The sequence below is a fragment of the Dermacentor variabilis genome, chromosome 6 (genome assembly GCF_050947875.1).
Source record: "Dermacentor variabilis isolate Ectoservices chromosome 6, ASM5094787v1, whole genome shotgun sequence".
In the NCBI taxonomy this organism is placed as follows: Eukaryota; Metazoa; Arthropoda; class Arachnida; order Ixodida; family Ixodidae; genus Dermacentor; species Dermacentor variabilis.
In genome coordinates this window covers 117,269,021-117,289,020 of record NC_134573.1, presented here as the reverse complement: position 1 = coordinate 117,289,020, position 20,000 = coordinate 117,269,021, and the positions used below count along the sequence as shown (strand labels likewise).

Sequence of the window (20,000 nt, the reverse complement as noted above, 5' to 3'; positions counted from 1 at the left end):
CTTGACTTCGAAAAAGCCTTTGATAAAGCCCCTCACAAACGTATCGTCTTGAAACTTCCCTGTCTAAAAACGTAAACACTCTTGTTCATGACTCGATAAAAGCTTTCTTAACTAAGCTTTAACAGTTTGTTCTTGCTAATAATCATTCACCTACCCTATCTCCAGTTCTTTCAGGCGTACCACAGGAAACAGTCCTCGGTCCTCTTTTCTTGATTTACACAAATAACTTACCTTCTTCCATACGAGCTAGCATCCGCCTATTCGCAGGCGAGTGCGTTCTTTATCGTTCTATACACGACAGCTTGGACCTTTCAGTCTTACTCTGACTTAAACTGTATCCAAACCTCGTATAAAAATGATTAATGTGCTTGAACGTAAAGAAATCCGCAGATGTCTGTTTTTGCATCGCACGCAGCGCTATACCAGTCGCACAAGTACGCCGTCAATACATCGAACGTGTCTGCAAGCTTTGAAATACGTCGGCACTAACCTCACGTATGATTTGTCTTGGTCATATTGTAGCACGCGTAACGAATGAAGACAATCGTCATCTTGGCCACATTTAAATCATAACTTGAGCTTCGCCCGTCTTTCAGTTAAAATCTAAACAATTACAGCGAAAGCGTCAAGGGCCCCTTATCGTAGTACATTAGATGCCAGACATCGTTCCGACAAAAAAAGAACTTTAACCACCCATGCCCAGGCCCTCCATGTGGCGCAAGGAAGCTACTGAACTAATTGAATTTCTCAAGCTAAAATACGTAGAAAAATCGTAGGGTACGACTTGCACACAACCTACAGACATGATAGTGTCCGACTGTAATTTTACAATACGAGAAAACATAATCCTGTTAAGTTCTGTTAAAAAACTATTTTCGAGCGTTTCTACCATTTATAGACCGGCCACGGCGTCCGCCATTTGCGCGCGCCGGCGCATATATCAGGGGCCACGGAACGCCGTGCCCGGTTCCTTGCAATACGTCCATATTGCGCTCGCCTCCACCGCATCGCGGCCCACGCAAGAGGCCGAGTTTCTACTAGAAAGCCCGCCTTCGGTCATAGCGTTTGCGGCCAATGTATCCCGGTAAACATTACGGTTACACACACTCCACTTGCCGGGAAGCGTGAGAAGCAGTCAGGGATCTTTGAATGTTATCGCGTTCCACTCTTAAGAGGAAGCTTTAGCTCAAGTGCTCCTATCTAAATACATGTAAAAGGAGAATTCATTTTTCTCGGCAACCACTGCACCAAATTTGACGAGGTTTGTTGCATTTAAAAGACAAACTTAAAATCTAGTGACTGTTGGTTTCGAATTTTTGAGTTAGATTGTCAATTTTTTGTTAAAAATTGGCAAAAATCGAAAATTTTCAAAAAACGAAACTATCAAGTTTACAACTCTGTAACTTAACCACTAAAAATGATAATACAATTCTGTGAATTGCATCTAATAGTACATCTAAAGCGGACAAAATTGATATGTTACACATGAATATAAAAAAATTTAATAATTGAGAAATAAAACTTTTGCAAAACCGTTGTAACCAACGTAACAAATTCACGTAAGATGTAAAATGACATATTGAATTTGTCCGCTTTGAATGATCTAATGGATGCCGTTGACAGAACCGCGATATCGGTTCTTGATGCAGAGCTATGAATTTATAAACTTCATGCTTCTATTTTTTTCAAACGGTCAAATATTTGAAAATCGTTTTAAGAAAGTTCAAGCCATAAATCGAAATTCCGCTTCCAACAGTCACTAGAATTTAACTTTCTCTTTCAAATGCGACAAATTTCATCAAAATCGGTCCAGGGGTTATCTCATAAAAACGTTTTTGCGTTTTACATGTATTTGAATAGGCCGCGTCGGAGTTGGGCGCGATCTAAAGCTTCCTCTTAAAGGGGAAGCTTAAGTGTCTTCCATCTTTTTTCAACTCTAATTCGCCCTAAACTAGAGCACACCTGTTCTATGGCACCCGTACCAAGCCAATCATATTAACATGCTAGGGGCCGTTTAAAATCGTGCAGTTAGATTAGTTTACTCAGGTTATTCCTATTTAGCCAGTGTCTCCACTCTTAAATCCAGGGCTAATCTCAAACCACTCGCCCTACGGCGTAAGGTTTCTCACCTCTGTTTATTTTCTAAGCTCAATGACACATTTCGTTCCATTTCCAATGTCATTCATTCTAACCGTCTTTCTCAACGCATCAGTCACCACAAAGCCATCTATACCCCGTCAGCTTGCAGCTCTGCCCATTTTAGTTCTTTCTTTTTCCAAACAGCAAGAGACTGGAACTGCTTGCCTACAGACGCTGTACACACAACTGGCTGCAATAAATTAAAGTGAACTGCCATCCATTTCATCGAGCAAATTTCGTTCTACCACCTACCTCCTCATGTAATACACCCCTCATCGGCGCACTTGAGGTATAATAAATTAATAAATGAAATACTTGCGAAATAGCTGGCGGTTCTGACTCGTCAGTTCAGACTTCGATGGCTGTGCTCGCCGCTGTCGTTGTGCTCTCAGTGTTGCTTGTTTTTCTAAGCGGGAGATTGTGCAAAATTAATAAAAAAAATAACATAAAGAACTATATCTTTATCTGATGCTTTTGGCAGTGGTTTATTCTTGGCAGTGTGTATTCTGTTGACCAGACGACAAGACGAACTTGCACTGTATTCTCTAGACCAGGCCACGAAATCAGTGGCCGACACATGGCAAAGCGGAAGTTTTTTGTCGTCAGTTGGCCCGTGTCCTCAGGTGGCACGTAACACAAGGTGTAAACGCTTCGACGCTCTCACTGTGCGGCCAGCGTTACTAGAGCCGGTGCCTGGCATTGGCAGTATAGTGACACCCTGGCATTGGCAGTGATGAAAATTTAAAAACGCGTTTTGATTTGAAAACGGTGGCTTCGACCTGAAAGGTGAACACCAAATTTTAATAACACAGCAATATGCCAAAGAAAAAAGAAAGAAAGGAAAAACGTCTATCGAACTAGCGAGGGAAATCGAGTACCTAGCAATCATGAGCCCAATGCTCTTGCACGAGGTCACAGAACATGAACGACAGGGAGCTTATTCCAAGTGATTATAACAATGGCGGTCGGATCCACCGAATAAAGGGAAGGCTTATTTTGTGGTCTGTTCCATAGAATAGTCAGTGCGTGACAATATCAGTCGCGGACGAATGTTATCGTCGCGGCACGTTCATCGCTATCGCTTCTGCAAACGTAGCTGACGTGACGAACCTGAACCGACGCAACGTTGAGCTATCCGACGATCATTTACGAAAGCCGGCTGCACTAGGTCGATGCATGTCCAATTAGAGAATGATATAAGTGCATGTGCGCAGTACTCACACGAGGCCATACTATCGTATACAGCGATCGATCTTACAGTGCAATCTTGCAGTATGCTCCTCGATCGCTTGCCTCTGCTGTTTAACTACGATGAGCGAAATGCAGCTGGCCCCAACTTTCCGTCCTACTCCTACAGGACAAATTCGACGCTTGCGGTCCTGGTCTAGCAACACCACCGTACGAGTCGATTGTTTATTCGGCCGTTCAGTTGCGAAGCAAGCCATTTTGCTTTTAATTTTATCGTCCCATCGGCAAATCCCGAATATGTTACATAGAATGTGGCAGTCACAAAATGTTCTACTTACCACTATCCAGCGGCTCCCCTACGGTGTCCATGGTTCATTATAGCTTGCCAGTGTTCAGAATTATCGGATGTTTCCGCACAGTTCTTGCACGGTACGCTGTTCCCTAAGAATCCGCTTACCAGTCACACGTTCTATCTTGCTGGGGCAGCCAATGGACAGCTAACTTACCATGATGAACACTTTAAGCGTACAGAGGACAATGTCAGTCTATATAGAACACGCGAGCTGTGCTCTCGGGCTTGGGATTGCGTGGGCGGCAGGTCGCGCCTTGTTCTAGATTAATTACACTTTGTCCTCTGCACGGTTGACGCGTTTATCTTGATAGGTTAGCTGTTTGTCGCTGCGTACTTGGGCTCGCAATTGCACTGGTTTTGTCTGTAGCGCCCTTCAGGCAAGTACTATAGCACTAGTCTCACTTTGAGCGCAGCGCAAACTAACACCTACCGATAACGCCTTGCACGAGACCGGCTCAATGCGAGCAAGCGCCGTTGAATTTACGAGTTTCCGCCTAATCGGTTGCCGCGTGCTTTATGCAGTTGCTGGACGGATGGATGGACGCTATGAGCGCCCCTTTGAAGCGGGGCGGTGGGTTGTGCCATCTAGCCCTTTTTATTATATTGCCTAATGTCCAACATGCGTTAAAGAAAACAAAGAAAAGAAAAGGAAGAAAAAGACCCACGAAGTATTCTTATCGACAAACTTTCTGAACGCCTAGAGGCAACTTTGTACGCCTCCGTTGTATATCGTTTCCCTACTTCTGGCTGCTTTCGCCGCCGCCAGAAGCGCTAGCTGTCTGCGATGCGGCGCCGCCAAACAAACAAGCGGCAGTTGCATGGTTCGACGTGCGCTGTGAATGTTTCTTGCGCATAAGGTTCGACGTCTTCGTGCTGCAAACAGATGTACAGTTTGCCTTGCGCGCACCGCCCCTCGGATTTCTGCGCAGGGCTCGGCAATATCATCGCCAGTAGCAACGGGTGCAATCGTTAGTGTTCGTTATGATTCTCGAAACGCCGTGAATTGAAATCAATGAACAGGCGAAAAGCATGAGCGGTGCAGCTGCTTAAATGCTTAAGTGCTTCTGCAAGAATCCTCTGGCTTGAAATCGCGATGAAAAGAGCATACGCCTTGAACGCATTTGCTCGAATGCGTGAGCCGCACGCGATAAACGTTAGAAGAGACAGAGAGAGAGAGAGAAAGAGAGAAAGAGAAACAACTTAGAAACCGCGGTAATTTGGCATGCCTTCTTTGCCTGTCGGTGTCCAGCCCTTGGCGGTTCCATGCAGCATGAATCAAAGGTGGTGAAGTCTAGTTCAAATTGTGGGGTTTACACAGCGTACCAAAGGTTCCCACTCGGTTATGAGGGACACCGTATGGAAGCCCCCCCCCCCCCCCTCCCCGATAAATGTTGGCCAAAGTGCATCCAAACCGCGATACTCGAGCGTTTTTGCATCCGACCTGACAACGGGATGAGGCCGCCGCGGCAGGTAATCGAACTCACGTCCTCCACGCCAGAACGCCATAGACGCTGATACACACGAAGGTCGGGTGCTTCAGTTGAATTAAGTGCTCAGCACCCAAGTATGCTTATACAGAGCGGGAAAGTCAGGGCTTCTATCCTTAAGCCAACTGGACAGGGTCTGCCACGCACAAGAAACAAGTTCCGGTTCACCCGACTAGTAAAAAATAAAATGAAAAAATAAAATAACGTACGAGTGAAGCAGGGACTCGGGCACTTTGACGCTGCTTTGAACAAAGTTTATATATAATAGAGTTTTCAATGTCAGCACCAACGCACATATATGGTGCTGTACATCTTTGTACAGACGAAAATAAGAGCTGCTTGTGCATGGGTGGGCAATGGTGGGCACAGAAAACAGTGTGCGATCACAAAGCGCGACATGATGTCGCTACTTCGAATATGCGTCGCTACAACACTCCTGGCACGGAGAAATTGTGTTACATAAATAGTGAATAGCGCTATACTGAATGTGAGAGGTCCTCACGTTATAAAGACCTTTCTTTTTATTTCACGTAGCGGTTGGCGAGCACGAACCGTGCTTTGTAGCTGAATCCATTCGCTTAATTGTGCTTTTCGAAAATGTACGATGATATCAACAAAAAATAAACTGGTATACACAAAGATTAGGCGATTATATATCTTACATGTAATGACCCATCCTAGCGGAATGGTGTTGCCGGAATAATTTGTTCCCGACTGCGCTGTTTGGCATCAGAGGAGCTCTCGTACAATCCAATCGGCATTCGGCTTACAGTGGGACTGTACAGCGTTGACGAATTCCCTGCGCCCACCACTGTCAATCTATGCGACAGGATTCATGGCACTCGCGAAGACGCCTGCGCTATGGCTGGGTGCAGGCGAAGAAGAAGAAGAAAAAAAAATTCACGCAGTGTGCAAGTGCGACAATATCGTCCCGATTTCGCCGTAGTCAAGTCTTGTGCTATTGCTAACGCAGCAACCCTCGAGGCCGGCTCAACGGCAAGTGTGCAGTGACAAAACACCACGCTCACCTCCCAAAACACAAACGGCAATGTTCGTGGTCTCTCATGGTCGTGCAGGTATATGAGAGAACTTTTCTACAAAAAAAAAAACTGCATGACTGTCTTCGATTGATCGGCTCTTTCATGGCATGGCGGCTTGTGAAGCTTATGGCTGTTTGTTACCGTACATGTGAACGGTTTCAGAAAGTGTATAAGAGGAAAAGAAAAAGAAAAACAAGACAAATCAATCATGGTGCTATCTTGCCACTGTGTGAATGAGACACCCCGTTCGATAGCAGAAAAGTTGCAGCAAATCAGCCTTCATGGCGGGATGTCGTTTTGCAGCAAATTATGATTACGCCAACAGTACCAAACAGCAGCTACCGCTCGCGTCCAGGAAAAATCGTGGTTGGCCACACACCAAGGCCCACTGGGCGCGCAGCGCATTCACAACGCACATAGTTTGCAAGAACGTAGGCTGTTGTTGCCCTAACGGCATCACATTAGCTGTAACCAAAGTCATTATGCCATGTACTTTCTGCAACGTCATGTTCGGCGGGACTAAAAGCTAGTGCATCAACTGCGTTACTGATCAGTACATGCTTTTTCAACGCGAAGTGTATACCCGGAGAACACAACCTCGCCAACTTCATTGACCAACATTTAGCAAACAGAAGTCCGCAAACCACTCTACACACTTTTGAATAAACAAATAAACGCCATTGGCCTTTTGTGAACGAGATGAAATTTAGAATTTCATACCGGCCCACGCATGTGGCGCTGTTTTGAAGTAGACAGATGGACAGAGGGCTGGTGTTAAAAGAAAATGTGCCTCGAGCGTAAGCAAGTAAACGAGTGTAAAATCACCTTCGTGATCACCGAAGCTGGCAGTTTCCAGGCTAGTAGCTCATACCGACATACCTTACAGATGATCATAGAGCAAATCGCTTTGGTATTCTTTAAGATTGTTTGCTCGTTAATGATGATGCCCTGAACCAACGACACCACTCGGACATCTAAGGCTCCTGGTGAAGATGGTATTCACGATGTATTGTACGCACAGCTCATGGTATTAAGTTCTTCACAATTGCGATTGCAGAAGTCATGTTATAGAGATCACTTTCAGTCAGTTTTGCAGAGCACTAGAATCGAGTCAGGAAACAAATGCACCTTTCTCTAGAGGCGACTAACTTTTCTTTAAGATGACAGTGACTGCGAAATAAACGACATATAATAATACTAATAAACGTTTGCGCACAACAATAAATTTGCAACGTAAAGGACTCTACACCGGATAGGCCATCAACAATTATAACACTCTTGTGCATGCAGCTCGCTACTGTCCGCGTTGTAGCGTTTTCCAGGGCTGACGAGCACGGCACAATAACGAGTTTATGTAAAAGTAGCAATCTATGTGTCCGGCCTGCGACTGTGCGATGCACTCCGTGTACATGGTTCCTTGGCAGATGGCTGTGCCGTTTGTCCGAAGGCCCACAGGAACCGGAACTGCACAACACGGCATCAAGGAACTGACCCGTGCACACCACAGCAAGACTTGAACCCCGCGATCGGCGTCAAGCACTAGAAGTTTCGTTTTAAGAAGGTTCACTCACGCGAGTCCTTCGGAAGCATCCGCGCTATCGGTAACCGGTTCCGTGGAGCATACTTGAAGGAACTGAGACGTGCACATCACAGATAGGCTTGAACCACGTGATCTGCGCCAGTTAAGCGCAGAGTCTCATTTTCGCGCGTTCCGGAGCTTAGTCCCGCGGGCACTTTCTCTTAGCGTCCCTTCCCTCGTCCTCTTCGTCGAGAGGTCTCTTGCTGTCCTGCTCCATGATTGGAGGGCTTCTGACGATCCTGAGCTGAAGTGTGCCAGCGCCGTGGCGGGGCGCCGTCCTGCAAGACTGCGACGACCTTGATCCGGGGCTCCCCTCGTCCTCCGTGTCCACGGAGTCGCGCATGTCTTCGTGCTCGGGGGTCAGCCTCCGCAGCCGCCGCTTCTCGTGCCGGCGGACGCGGTGTTCGGACGACGACCCTTTCTTGCCGCCGGCATGGTGGTGGTGACGATGATGGTGATGGTCCCTCGCCGGCAGCGGTGGTGGTGGCGGCGCTGGCGTCGAGGAAGATGACGACGCAGAAGGAGGCTGTAGCGCGGTAACGGACGTAGTTGAAGACTTGAGTGGCAGTGGTATGGGGATCGGAATGGGAATGGGTATGGGCAGGAATATTGGGTACGGCACCATGACCGTGGGAGGAGGGAGCAGAGGATTCGGAGCCGGCGGCAGTGCGAGGGGAGGCGGCCGGTGTAGACCCATGGGAGGAACGACCCCTGTCGGGGGTGTCGGTGCCGGATGACCGGCGGCGGAATGGGGCGGAGGTGGTAGAAAGGCGCGCATAGGCGGTAAAGCAGCGGATGGGGCAGCGGCTGCTGCCGCGGCCGCTGCTGCAGCTGCAGCGGCCGCAGCGGCACTGTTAGAGTGCATTCTCAAGTGCGGTGGCGGCGGTACTGGAGGGAACATGTGGAACGCTGGATGTGGAGGAGGCAGAAACGGCCTTCCTCCCGGGTCCGGCAGTGCGGCTCCGGGTCTGCACGGCAGTGTTAGGGGCGGCATTACGGGTGCTAGGGGAGGCGGGCTGCCCGGACAGTGCGGCGGCGGCGGGTGGTGACCGTTGAGGTGGTGCGTCGAGCTCCCCGACGCCCCGGGACTGCTCAGCGGAGTTGTGCTGGTGGCCCTGGTGGGCGACCGTGCGGTGTGCGCCTGGTGGTTGTGACCGGAGGACGAGGAGCCAACGCCGCAGGCATCTTGGGAACTGCTCGCGTGCGAAGATCGGGAGGACCTCAGGGAACGACGTCTCTTGGAGGAGGACGGCTTGGTGTGCGTTGGCTTCTGCGAAAGGTTGACGGGGTCCCCGCTGGCTCCGGAATCCGGCGACGGCTGTGACTGCCTCGACGGAGGCGGCGCCGAAGACGACGGTGGTGGCGGGGGCAACACCGGAAGCACTGGCGGAGGAGGTGGAGGACTTTTTTGGTCGTCCTCCCTCTCCGACGACTCGTCGTTTCCGTTGATTGCACCGGACGGCTGGCTGCTCTTGCAATCGCGGAGCCAGAGGTCCGGCGTGATGAGCCCCGAGGCGACCTTGCAGGCCGCGGCGGCGTCCTGGAGGTGCGGGTGCATCTGAAGGTGCGCCTGCGTCTCGCGGCAGAAGATGTTCATCTTGTACTGGTTGAGGCACTTGTCGCTGCAAAACTGCAGCTGCTGCTCGCCGTCCTGGAAGTCAACGTAGTTGACCGTGTGGCGAACGTGCTTGCACCAGTCGCACACCTTGTTCTTCTTGAAGGAGGCGCGCCGGCACTGTGTGAAGCACAGCTCGGAGCAGAATGCTTTGCTACCGCTCGTCGTCTTGAGCGTGAACAGTTTCATGCCCACCTTCTGGCACCAGGCGCACAGGATGCAGTTGGGTGGAAGGTTGGCCCCATCTGCGACACGGGAAAAGAGAGTCGGAGGCAGAAGTAAATATCACGCTTGCTCACTAGTGTAAGTGAACTGGACTCCTGGGTCGCGTAACGAACATAACATCCACCAAACAATCAAACGTAACAAACAAAACACAATACCACTTGGATATGCAGGAAATTGCGAAGGAAATCGAAATACCTGCAGTTCAAAAGCACAGCTGTGTTCATTAATATTCGGGTAGCATTCTGGCCGCTATGCTAGCCGAATGTTAATGGGAAATTCTTTGCGTTCACTCCAAGTGGTCCTGTTCATACCTTACACCAGCTATTATATAAGCTCGGTAGATATTAATGAAATGATACACTGTATATTACTGCACCTGAAAGCAATGACGTATATACAGAGTGTCCCAGCTAACTTTAGCCAGAGTTAAAAAATACTCGAATTTTACGTAGCTGGACAGAACCAAGGTAATCTTGTTTGCCGTCGCTTGGAGATACCCAAACTATCTTTTTGTCATTTCGCGTAATTAGATATATAGTCTTATTTAATTAATCAACTTCTAAAATATCACAATTAGATAAAAAGCGTCAATGAGATAATTGTGCAGTGACATGAGAAACTTCAGATACAGCTTTCTGTTGCTCAACACGTGCTACATAAAAGTGTTTTTCCGAGCGTGAAAGAAGCCCCCGAATACACTCAAAGTACCTCTAGCGGCCAGTCGCGCGGCAGTTTGGTTGGTTACCTTGGTTCTGTCCAGCTACGTGGCATTCGCATGTTTTTAAACTCTGGTTAAAGTTAGCTGGGGCACCCCGTATAACTGGCATGATGAGCTGGTTGAGCTGATGAGAAAGAAGCTTATTCGGATACAGTCTTGATCCCGCATCATGTGGATTGTGTATTATGCAGTGAACGTATCTGAAAAAAAAAACAATCGAATCAAAAGGTATGTCACGACGTTAGTTTCGGTGTCCGGCCACAGACCGAAATTTACGAACAGCCCGGAGTAAAGCCGTGACCACAGGCACAGGATTTTCGAACGACGGCGACAAGCAACAAGTATGGCCGTCGCTTGTCACGTCGCCGACTGCTGGCCAGCCGGAAAATTTCGCTTGTCGCCCCCGAAGTCCTGCCAGCAGCTTCCGACGACAAGTAGCAACATGGCAACAGCCAGGTCGCCCGCTTTCATCTGAATTCGCTCTTGCTATACTTGCGCTCCGACGCGACCGCGGGAACTCAATGGTAAAATCAGCCTTCGCTTTGTATAATCTCGCTTAGTACAAGAAATTTGCGATGTATCATGGTGTCTCTTCTATTTTTAAATCAGATATTCGTTTTGACGCTGTAGGCCTAAGACGTCAGCGAGAGCCGTACAAGTGCTTTGATTTCTCCCTACCAGATGGCACCATATAGAATTTAACGAGGAAGACGTGGAACGTTTCTTCACTGGCAATGACGACATATATTCAAACTGTATAGTACACTGTGGTTAAAACGTGCGATTTATGTTGCGTTTGCATTGTTTGCGCGCGTACGATTGTACTTATACGTGTAACAACCGAAGTTTGTCGCTACTTGTTTTCGCGATGTCGCGCCCATGTGGTTGCTGCGCACCGCAACACGAGAGCGGGACAGGGTTCCCCCGTCGTGTCGCTTTTCACATGCGACGGCGACGGCGCGATTTCCATCAGAGCAACGCCCAGGATTGAACTCAGCTCTCAATATATTCGAGCCTCTATTGTTCCAATAATCATAATCCTAATCCATAAGAAAGGGGACGCCAAAGACTTGAAAAATTATAGACCGATCAGCTTACTGTCCGTTGCCTACAAAGTATTTACTAAGGTAATTGCAAATAGAATCAGGAACACCTTAGACTTCTGTCAACCAAAGGACCAGGCAGGATTCCGTAAAGGCTACTCAACAATAGACCATATTCACACTATCAATCAAGTGATAGAGAAATGTGCAGAATATAACCGACCCTTATGTATAGCTTTCATTGATTACGAGAAAGCGTTTGATTCAGTCGAAACCTCAGCAGTCATGGAGGCATTACGGAATCAGGGTGTAGATGAGCCATATGTAAAAATACTGGAAGATATCTATAGCGGCTCCACAGCCACCGTAGTCCTCCATAAAGCAAGCAACAAAATCCCAATAAAGAAAGGCGTCAGGCAGGGAGATCCGATATCTCCAATGCTATTCACAGCGTGTTTACAGGAGGTATTCAGAGACCTGGATTGGGAAGAATTGGGGATAAAAGTTAATGGAGAATACCTTAGTAACTTGCGATTCGCTGATGATATTGCCTTGCTTAGTAACTCAGGGGACCAATTGCAATGCATGCTCACTGACCTGGAGAGGCAAAGCAGAAGAGTGGGTCTAAAAATTAATCTGCAGAAAACTAAAGTATTGCTTAACAGTCTCGGGAGAGAACAGCAATTTACAATAGGCAGCGAGGCACTGGAAGTCGTAAGGGAATACATCTACTTAGGGCAGGTAGTGACGGCGGATCCGGATCATGAGACGGAAATAATCAGAAGAATAAGAATGGGCTGGGGTGCGTTTGGCAGGCATTCCCAAATCATGAACAGCAGGTTGCCATTATCCCTCAAGAGAAAAGTATATAATAGGTGTGTCTTACCAGTACTCACCTACGGGGCAGAAACCTGGAGGCTTACTAAAAGGGTTCTACTCAAATTGAGGACGACACAACGAGCTATGGAAAGAAGAATGATAGGTGTAACGTTAAGGGATAAGAAAAGAGCAGATTGGGTGAGGGAACAAACGCGAGTTAATGACATCTTAGTTGAAATCAAGAAAAAGAAATGGGCATGGGCAGGACATGTAATGAGGAGGGAAGATAACCGATGGTCATTAAGGGTTACGGACTGGATCCCAAGGGAAGGGAAGCGTAGCAGGGGGCGGCAGAAAGTTAGGTGGGCGGATGAGATTAAGAAGTTTGCAGGGACGGCATGGCCACAATTAGTACATCACCGGGGTTGTTGGAGAAGTATGGGAGAGGCCTTTGCCCTGCAGTGGGCGTAACCAGGCTGATGATGATGATGATGATGATTGTTCCAATAAAAGACCACGGAAAATGGTAATATATACGTTTCAATGTTGTTATTTATTTTAAAAAATAGATTAAGTATAGTATGCTTCGTGGTGTTTAATAATAACGTTCCACATTTACGATTGTTTAGCGCTCAACTGCGGAGACACCTGTACAACATGCCGTAGTATAGACGTCAGCAGAAACGCCCAATGTCGACGACGCCTGTTGCCGGTCTGCCCGAAAATCGCGCTGGTCTCTGGCGACTCCGCGGCGGCGCGACCAACTTGGCGTAACCCAGTCGCGGATAGCGGCGACCATCGCGGCAGTCGCGAAGCGACGGAAATCGCTGTGTCGCTGAGTGAAAACAGCGCCGTGCGAGACAGCGCCGTGCGAGACAGCGCCTTATTAATCATCCATGCCCTCTGCTCCGCAGTCGACATGCAGCTTCATACTGACGCATTTATGTTTATCTATCTAGAGCATTCGACCGTGTCCAGCATAATCTGTTGGTTGTCAGACAGAGGAAAGTGGAGCTTCTTGACACACTCGTTAACTCGATTCAAGCATATCTGAATAACCGCAAGCGATTTGTGGAAATCGAAGGCACATGGTCGCGGTCTAATAAATTACAAGTGTTATCAGGTGTTCTGAAAGGCTCCGCGTTCGAATCGTTGATCCTTTTTAATTATGTAAATGACTAAATAGGCTAAATACATTGATGAGTGTGCGATCATGATGGTGTTCGCTGCTCGTTGTATAATCTGTTCTGTTATTAACGACGACGCAACGCAAGTTCTATTAAACAGTAAGCTCTCGGACTATTGCAAACACAAGGGAATTCACGCAGATTAATCTTACTAACACCGTGTTTATGGCTATAGGTACTAAAACGACTACTCTTCTTTATTCTTATTGCACTCGTGGCCAGCATACAAAGTCAGTTTCTTACGCAACCTTCTTCGGCTTAACAATTACCATTAAACTCAACTGGTATTTGCGTATAAATAACACGAGCACGTAGACCCATAAGAAGCTGTGCTTTTTGCGAAGGAAGCCAGAAAATTTTCCCTCGTATGTTAAGCTTGAGGCATATCACACCCTCGTTCGCCCAATCTTTGAGCACACTGCTATCATGTGGGATCCGTGTCTTTCTAAAGATATCGCGAGGATTTAGCGCGTCCACCGACTGGCAGCTAGCTTCATTTTACCAAACGACCGAGCTGCATCGTCGGTTTCCGATATGTTGCGCTAACTTGAGCTTCAATCATTCTAAGAACATGCCAGATATAACAACGATAAAGTTCTTTTATTAGCTCTATTATTTTAAGACATGTCCAGAACGGGACAAATACTTGCCTGCTCCATTAAAACGGTCGTCACAGCTAAATCATAGCGTGATTGAACGCCCATACCTCGCCAGGACAATGCTTTCTTCAAACATACTTTCTTCCTAGCGCCGTTGAGCTATATATGGGATTCTATACGTGCATAACGTGCAATACGTGCAATACGTATTGAGCGTAATAACGTTTCACTGTTTGAAAAGTGCTTACAAATGTACCTTGTGTAACCGCTTCTGTTTGGGCAGCGTATACCTGCCTTCAATGTTGTAAAATAAAATAAAATAAAGATAAGGCGAGTCTCCTTTAGCTACAGTGACAAAGAGATAGTATTACAGTTGTCAAGACGCCATAGACGTTTCGCAAGCTCAGAGCTCTTCACAGTGTCAGATCTCAGCCCGCGAGTCCCATTTCCAGTCTTCCGTCGCGTACGTTTCTTGCAACCTCTTCGTCCCGATCAGATATTCCTTCGAATTTCGTTTTTCATAATTTTTTTTCTTCAACCGCCACGGCACGAGAAGGATACAGAGTAAGTGATGCGCTGTAGCGGTGCTTTGATTTGTGCGCAGAAGTGCCTCTGAGTAAGCGCTATATGAGGCGGATTAGTGAATAATAATAATATTTGGGGTTTTACGTGCCAAAACCACTTTCTGATTATGAGGCACGCCGTAGCGGAGGACTCCGGAAATTTTGACCACCTGGGGTTCTTTAACGTGCACCTAAATCTAAGCACACGGGTGTTTTCGCATTTCGCCCCCATCGAAATGCGGCCGCCGTGGCCGGGATTCGATCCCGCGACCTCGTGCTCAGCAGCCCAACAACATAGCCACTGAGCAACCACGGCGGGTGGATTAGTGAACAAAGGGGCGCTATTCGCATCTCGAATAAGCATGCATGCGACACGCGCAAGTATTTCTTCTTGTTGACACAGGCCGAGTACTTTGAACAACTGTAAATTTCTGTTCGCGTAAAGTACAAATAGCTTGCGCGAAAACATACAAGTACAATAATCTTCGTCCTGCCACAAGATGCGAAAATTTCAGAGAACATCCAGCAGTTGTCTGCAGCGGCTACGCTGTGTGGTGATGGTGATCATCCGTGAAGGATTACGTCACCGTGTCCCCTGGTGATAGCAAACCAGCGCGGCTACAAAGCCATGTTCAGTCGGGCAACCCGCCGCAGTGGCCCAGTGTCTATGGCGTTGCTATGCTGAGCTCGAAGTCGCGGGTTCGTTCCCGCGGCCGCATTCCGATGGGGGCGGTAGCAAAAACGTTCGTGTATCGAGCATTGTGGGTGCACGTTAAAGAAATCGAGGCGGTCAACATTATTCCGGAGCCCCCAACTACAGCGTGCCTCACAATCAGATCGCGGTTTTGGCCCATAAGATCCCATAATTTGATCTTTAATCAGTTAGGTATCTTTCCTGCAGATGCGTCCGCAATTCACTTAGTTGCCCGTATCGGCGTTAAAAGAGGAGGGCACGCATGTTAGCGAAAGGGAGGTCGTGTAGCTGGCTTCAGTTGAGAGTCACAATTGGTCAAATGCTTCTGACGTAAAACATTACATAGTTGTTGTTTCTTTACCGTAGGAAAGAATTGCCCACCTGCATTTATATTTTTTTTTCTGGCAATGAATTAAAGAGGTCGTCTAAAGCGGATAATTATACGAGTGTTTCCTCAGAACGGACGCGCCAGAGCGGCGACACCCGGCGGAGACTTTTTTTTTTTTTTTCATGCTTAACTCAATTAACCTGACTTCATTACATCATCTTCGTTGGTAAGACACTACACACTCGTTTGCATCAGAGTCGCAAATGTAACGTTCTGCGCGACGCAGAACAGACGATAACAGAAACAATTTACTTTTAAATCTCGTTTCCCCAGTTGTCTTTCGTCACGTCACGCGCACGAGACGTCCACAGAGATACCACGCAGAGTACACGACACAAGCGAACGCGAGCGCCTGCGGGCGTCCTGTGCCCTGCGCGGTGCCTGCTTTTCGCGCTGCCAAAGCCAAGTTGCCTAGCAACAAGTTACGCTCGAGGTTCGCGACACGCACCTGATACGCCCGACTGCATTGACGAGCCAGACGCTCCCGTATATACGACATAACTATATATCGGTAACCAGCACCCTGCATATCCGCGTAAACGAGCAAGAGAGACACGAAAAAGAGGCAGGGCCGACAGGGAGGCTCTCATTGTGTCGCTCAGCTAAAATAGTTTCACGCCGCTACTCGCCGGCAGTTTTCCTATAGCTGGTGGCGAAAGTTAGGCGGCCAAAAAAAAAAGGGCACACGAGCGCGCAACGATGTTGAAATCACGGCGGTGGAAACTGCAGAATACGATGCTCCAACTAGTACGCGCCCGAGTTCTAATATGTGTAGAATTACGTGTAGGACAAAATTTTCTGACATTGCACTATATAGGTTAGGCTAGCTAATCACTGTTACGCCAACCACTTTTTTCGTAATACGAGCGAGCAGTCCACTAAGGATAGTGTTCGTTGCTAGTGAAACTTTTGATGGGTCTCTCGCAACTTGACTTTGTCCTGCGGAAACATATACATGACCGCTCCTCCGCGAGTGGGTGTTGAGGCCCTGTGCGAAAGATCACTGGTTGCACATGACGAACGGTTGCACATGACGAAAGCGTCTATGAAACGTGCAAAAGAATGACACGACATTCTATATGCTCCGTACGTAAGGAAGGTAAGAAAATACTTTTAAAAAAAAAAGGGGGGGGGGGGGTGAGGTTGACGGTGCATATTGCGTCTGGCTCTTTGTTCGTTGCGTTCCAATGTTTCAGTACGTGCACAAATTTACACGCACTTTGCAGCGTTGACGCACTTAATATTGACGAGCTCTGAGCTCCGATATAAAAGAAAGCTGGGAATAATGTTGATTTCATCGGACTGTTTCACCAACCTATACATTACTTTCTACCAGATCGCAAAGAGAAGTCAGTCGATACCATTCTTCCAACGGAAAGAGCATAAGAAACTGTAAATAGTGAATTGGTGGGCCAGCGTTTAATGTTTACGAGGATGTGATCTATGCATAATGCCGAAGGTAAGGTCCAAAGTAAATGACGGCATCCAGTGGGCTCAGGCTAAATCCATTTCTGCGTTACCGTATTTATGCATTGTTCACATGCTGTGTAGGAGGCACGTGAACTTAATTTGGTCTATATGTTCGAATGTTAAATAGCAGTATACTATAACGTCTATAGCAGAATACCTGCGTCCATGCAGTACATCACATATATGTTTTAGAGGCATTCGTGTAAACTTTTTTTTAGGCTGCTTATTAGTTCCCTTTGCGTTTTTTTTTTCACCAGTTTTTCAGACGCCTACACAGGAGCAACACCTAAGGAAATAGTGAGCAACCGGCCAGAGATTGAAGAGTCAGGCCTACCTCTCGGCTGTCGCTCAATAAAATATATATAGTTTATTCACAGGAAAGACAGAGAGGTCGACCTGAGCTATAGTGCGCCCTAGTCTGCTACTCTGCACTAGGGAAGAGGGAAGGGGAATAAAAGTACTGGGATGGCTGGGATGGATGATGATGATAAGAGAAGTGATGAGTGCTTATGTATATGAGATAGTTGCCTTGCTCGTCGAGCTTGGTGTCGTGCAGAAACTTCAACAACACTTTAGTGGCACGCATTGAAGTTGCAGTGTCAGGCCATGGGCCGAGGATAGCTTCCTCCGACGGTGGTTGCCTGCCAACGCTTGCTAGGAAACTTTCCAACGTCCTTAGCTCCGGCATATATGCTGGGCAATCGCACAGTATGTGTTCCAGTGTTTCAAGCACCTGGCAGTGTACAGAATCAGGGCTGTTCGACTGGCCGATGAGGTGCGCGTGGCGACATGTGAAAGCAACGCCCAGCCGAATTCTGTGTAGTAATGACGCTTTGCTCCGCGCAACCTGTCGCGCAATAAAATCTCTCTTACACCGAAGCGAAAACTTCGGCTTTCAACATATAGCACTTCAACTTCGGCGATTAAGCATGTAAAGTAACCGAGTTCGAATGCTTGCTTTTTTTTTTTCAAAGTAATAATAGTAATAGCAATTTCAATAATAGCAAGGCACGGACAGGAAAACACCAGACTCATCATTGAGACGGCGGCTATCGCAGAAGGCGACTGCGTCAGCAAACCATCCATATAGCAGTGACCGCTAAAGAATTTGCCTTTCAGGGGACTGTCTGTGGGAGACCACCTAAGCCCTGCCACCGCCATGGTGCGCTCTTGTCTGCTTGTGATAACCGTGTTGTCTTGCACGTGTGCAACTAATCGCGATCAGTGCGCGAGAGTATATATTCATAACCTTTTTGTAATAAGCACCAGTTGATGGAAGTTGCGCCTGTCCTTGTCGCCCTTTTGTGCCCCATGTCCACTCTTACGCTAGTCACTTCAGCATGAAATACCAACTAGCCAGGTCTCACACCCTGCTCTAAGAAGTCTCGACAAATGCTCATGACACGATAATCCATTGACCTGACAGCAGGTCAGTATACGGAATCATAATTATACAGGTCTCTAAGCATAAACAGCCATGCCTGTGCCATCGAAGTGCGAAATGCTACGCCAATCATAATTTAAGTGTCAAGATTGTAAATAGGATAAAAAGTGCAATGCGGTATATAACAGAGAAAATAAAGGGTAGGCAATTTTGAGTCATCGTTCGAACATGCAGGCAATTGCAGAGGCGATAACGAGACAGGTGGTGGTGTGAGCTTTAAGACACACGACCTGCAAGAAGGCCTGTCGATTAATTAAGGTTCTGCAAGTCACATGTTCCAATAAGAAAGGAGCTGCTTCCAGAAATATGCAAATGTAGTTTGCGGAATAGTCGAGCGATACAGTGCATGCGAGCTCCAAGCTATACGTATGCTCTCCCACGCGACTGACATGCTTCACTTTCCGCGTTTCTAGTCAGCAGTATGCACTCGGCGCACGAGCGGACCTCGTATCGCTTCGGAAGATGCACCTGGACGTGCGTACATACCCAAACCCCTCCACCAAGGCCGCCGTGGCAGGTCATCGAAGATCATGGACGACGGCGGGAAAGGCAGCACAGGCATGGCACGCACGATTCACGGGGACTCGCGCTGCCGAGTGTAGGCCCGGCGCCACCCTCGGGCGCGGCGTGGACTGAGCCCGGACAACGTGTACCTAGTTCCAGACCGCGAGACCCCGCGGTTTCACATGTCCTCGGGGATGCTCGACGACAGGGAGCCGACCCCGGTGGACGAGGCCGGAGCGAAGGCTGGTTTTGGCACTCTTGTCGACGGCAGGTAAGAAGTGGTCTGCGCTCTACAATACAATCTCAGCGCCGGGTCCTTGGACGAAAACTGGAGAATACGGGTCTTGAAAGTCCCATAGGGCCAAGCCGATGCCCGCCGATGTCTTGGGAAGTTACAGGTGAAAGTCGATCAGCGCTGCTGTGGCCGTACCTATTTGCGCAGGTACATTTGACGGGGATCTTGACCGGTCAACCGGCTTGGCTGTTTCGGACGCTGCAGATTATTTCTTTGGAACGAATGGCGCAGATTCCAGCAAGCGCACTCGTTTTCGCCGGTGGCTAATCATGACACATTGCCGGCGTACCGATTTCAATCGTACTGAACGCGGGAAAAGCGAATGTCGTTGGCTGACCTGCGACGAAGCTCCTCAGTGGACGAAAAGAAATAAAACCTTCGTGATAGGTACGCCGCGCTCAATTCAGTAGGTCGTCAGGAAACGTGGCAGGCAAACGCTGCGTAGGAGACCAATATGAAGTCGACCGGCGCATGAAACGAGACGCGTTCTATCCCGCACTCAACGCGAAACTAAACTTCCCGGCGAGAGCCCGTTGAGCGGCGTGGGCGTGTTGTGTGCAAGTGCCGTATGAAACCTTTCGAAGGACGTGTAAGTCCCTTCGAGTACACACACAGTCTACAAGACCTGTGCGTGAATATGCTTTCCCC

The 20,000-nt window shown here is 48.0% G+C and overlaps 1 protein-coding gene across 2 annotated transcripts in view; it reads right to left on the bottom strand.

Annotated features, from left to right (window-relative positions):
* Positions 1-7,108: 7,108 nt before the first annotated feature.
* Positions 7,109-20,000, bottom strand: part of Sobp (Sine oculis-binding protein) — a 172,063-nt gene continuing 159,171 nt past the window's right edge. The window contains exons 1-2 of one of the 2 annotated variants that reach the window (XM_075695604.1): positions 19,040-19,966; positions 7,109-9,645 (exon numbers count right to left, since the gene is read on the bottom strand). In XM_075695604.1, the coding sequence (XP_075551719.1) occupies positions 7,925-9,645; positions 19,040-19,115 (1,797 nt within the window). In that variant the 5' untranslated portion in view covers positions 19,116-19,966 and the 3' untranslated portion in view covers positions 7,109-7,924. Of the gene's footprint in view, positions 9,646-19,039; positions 19,967-20,000 lie in introns of those variants that run through there. The other variant, XM_075695603.1, reaches the window with a different exon arrangement.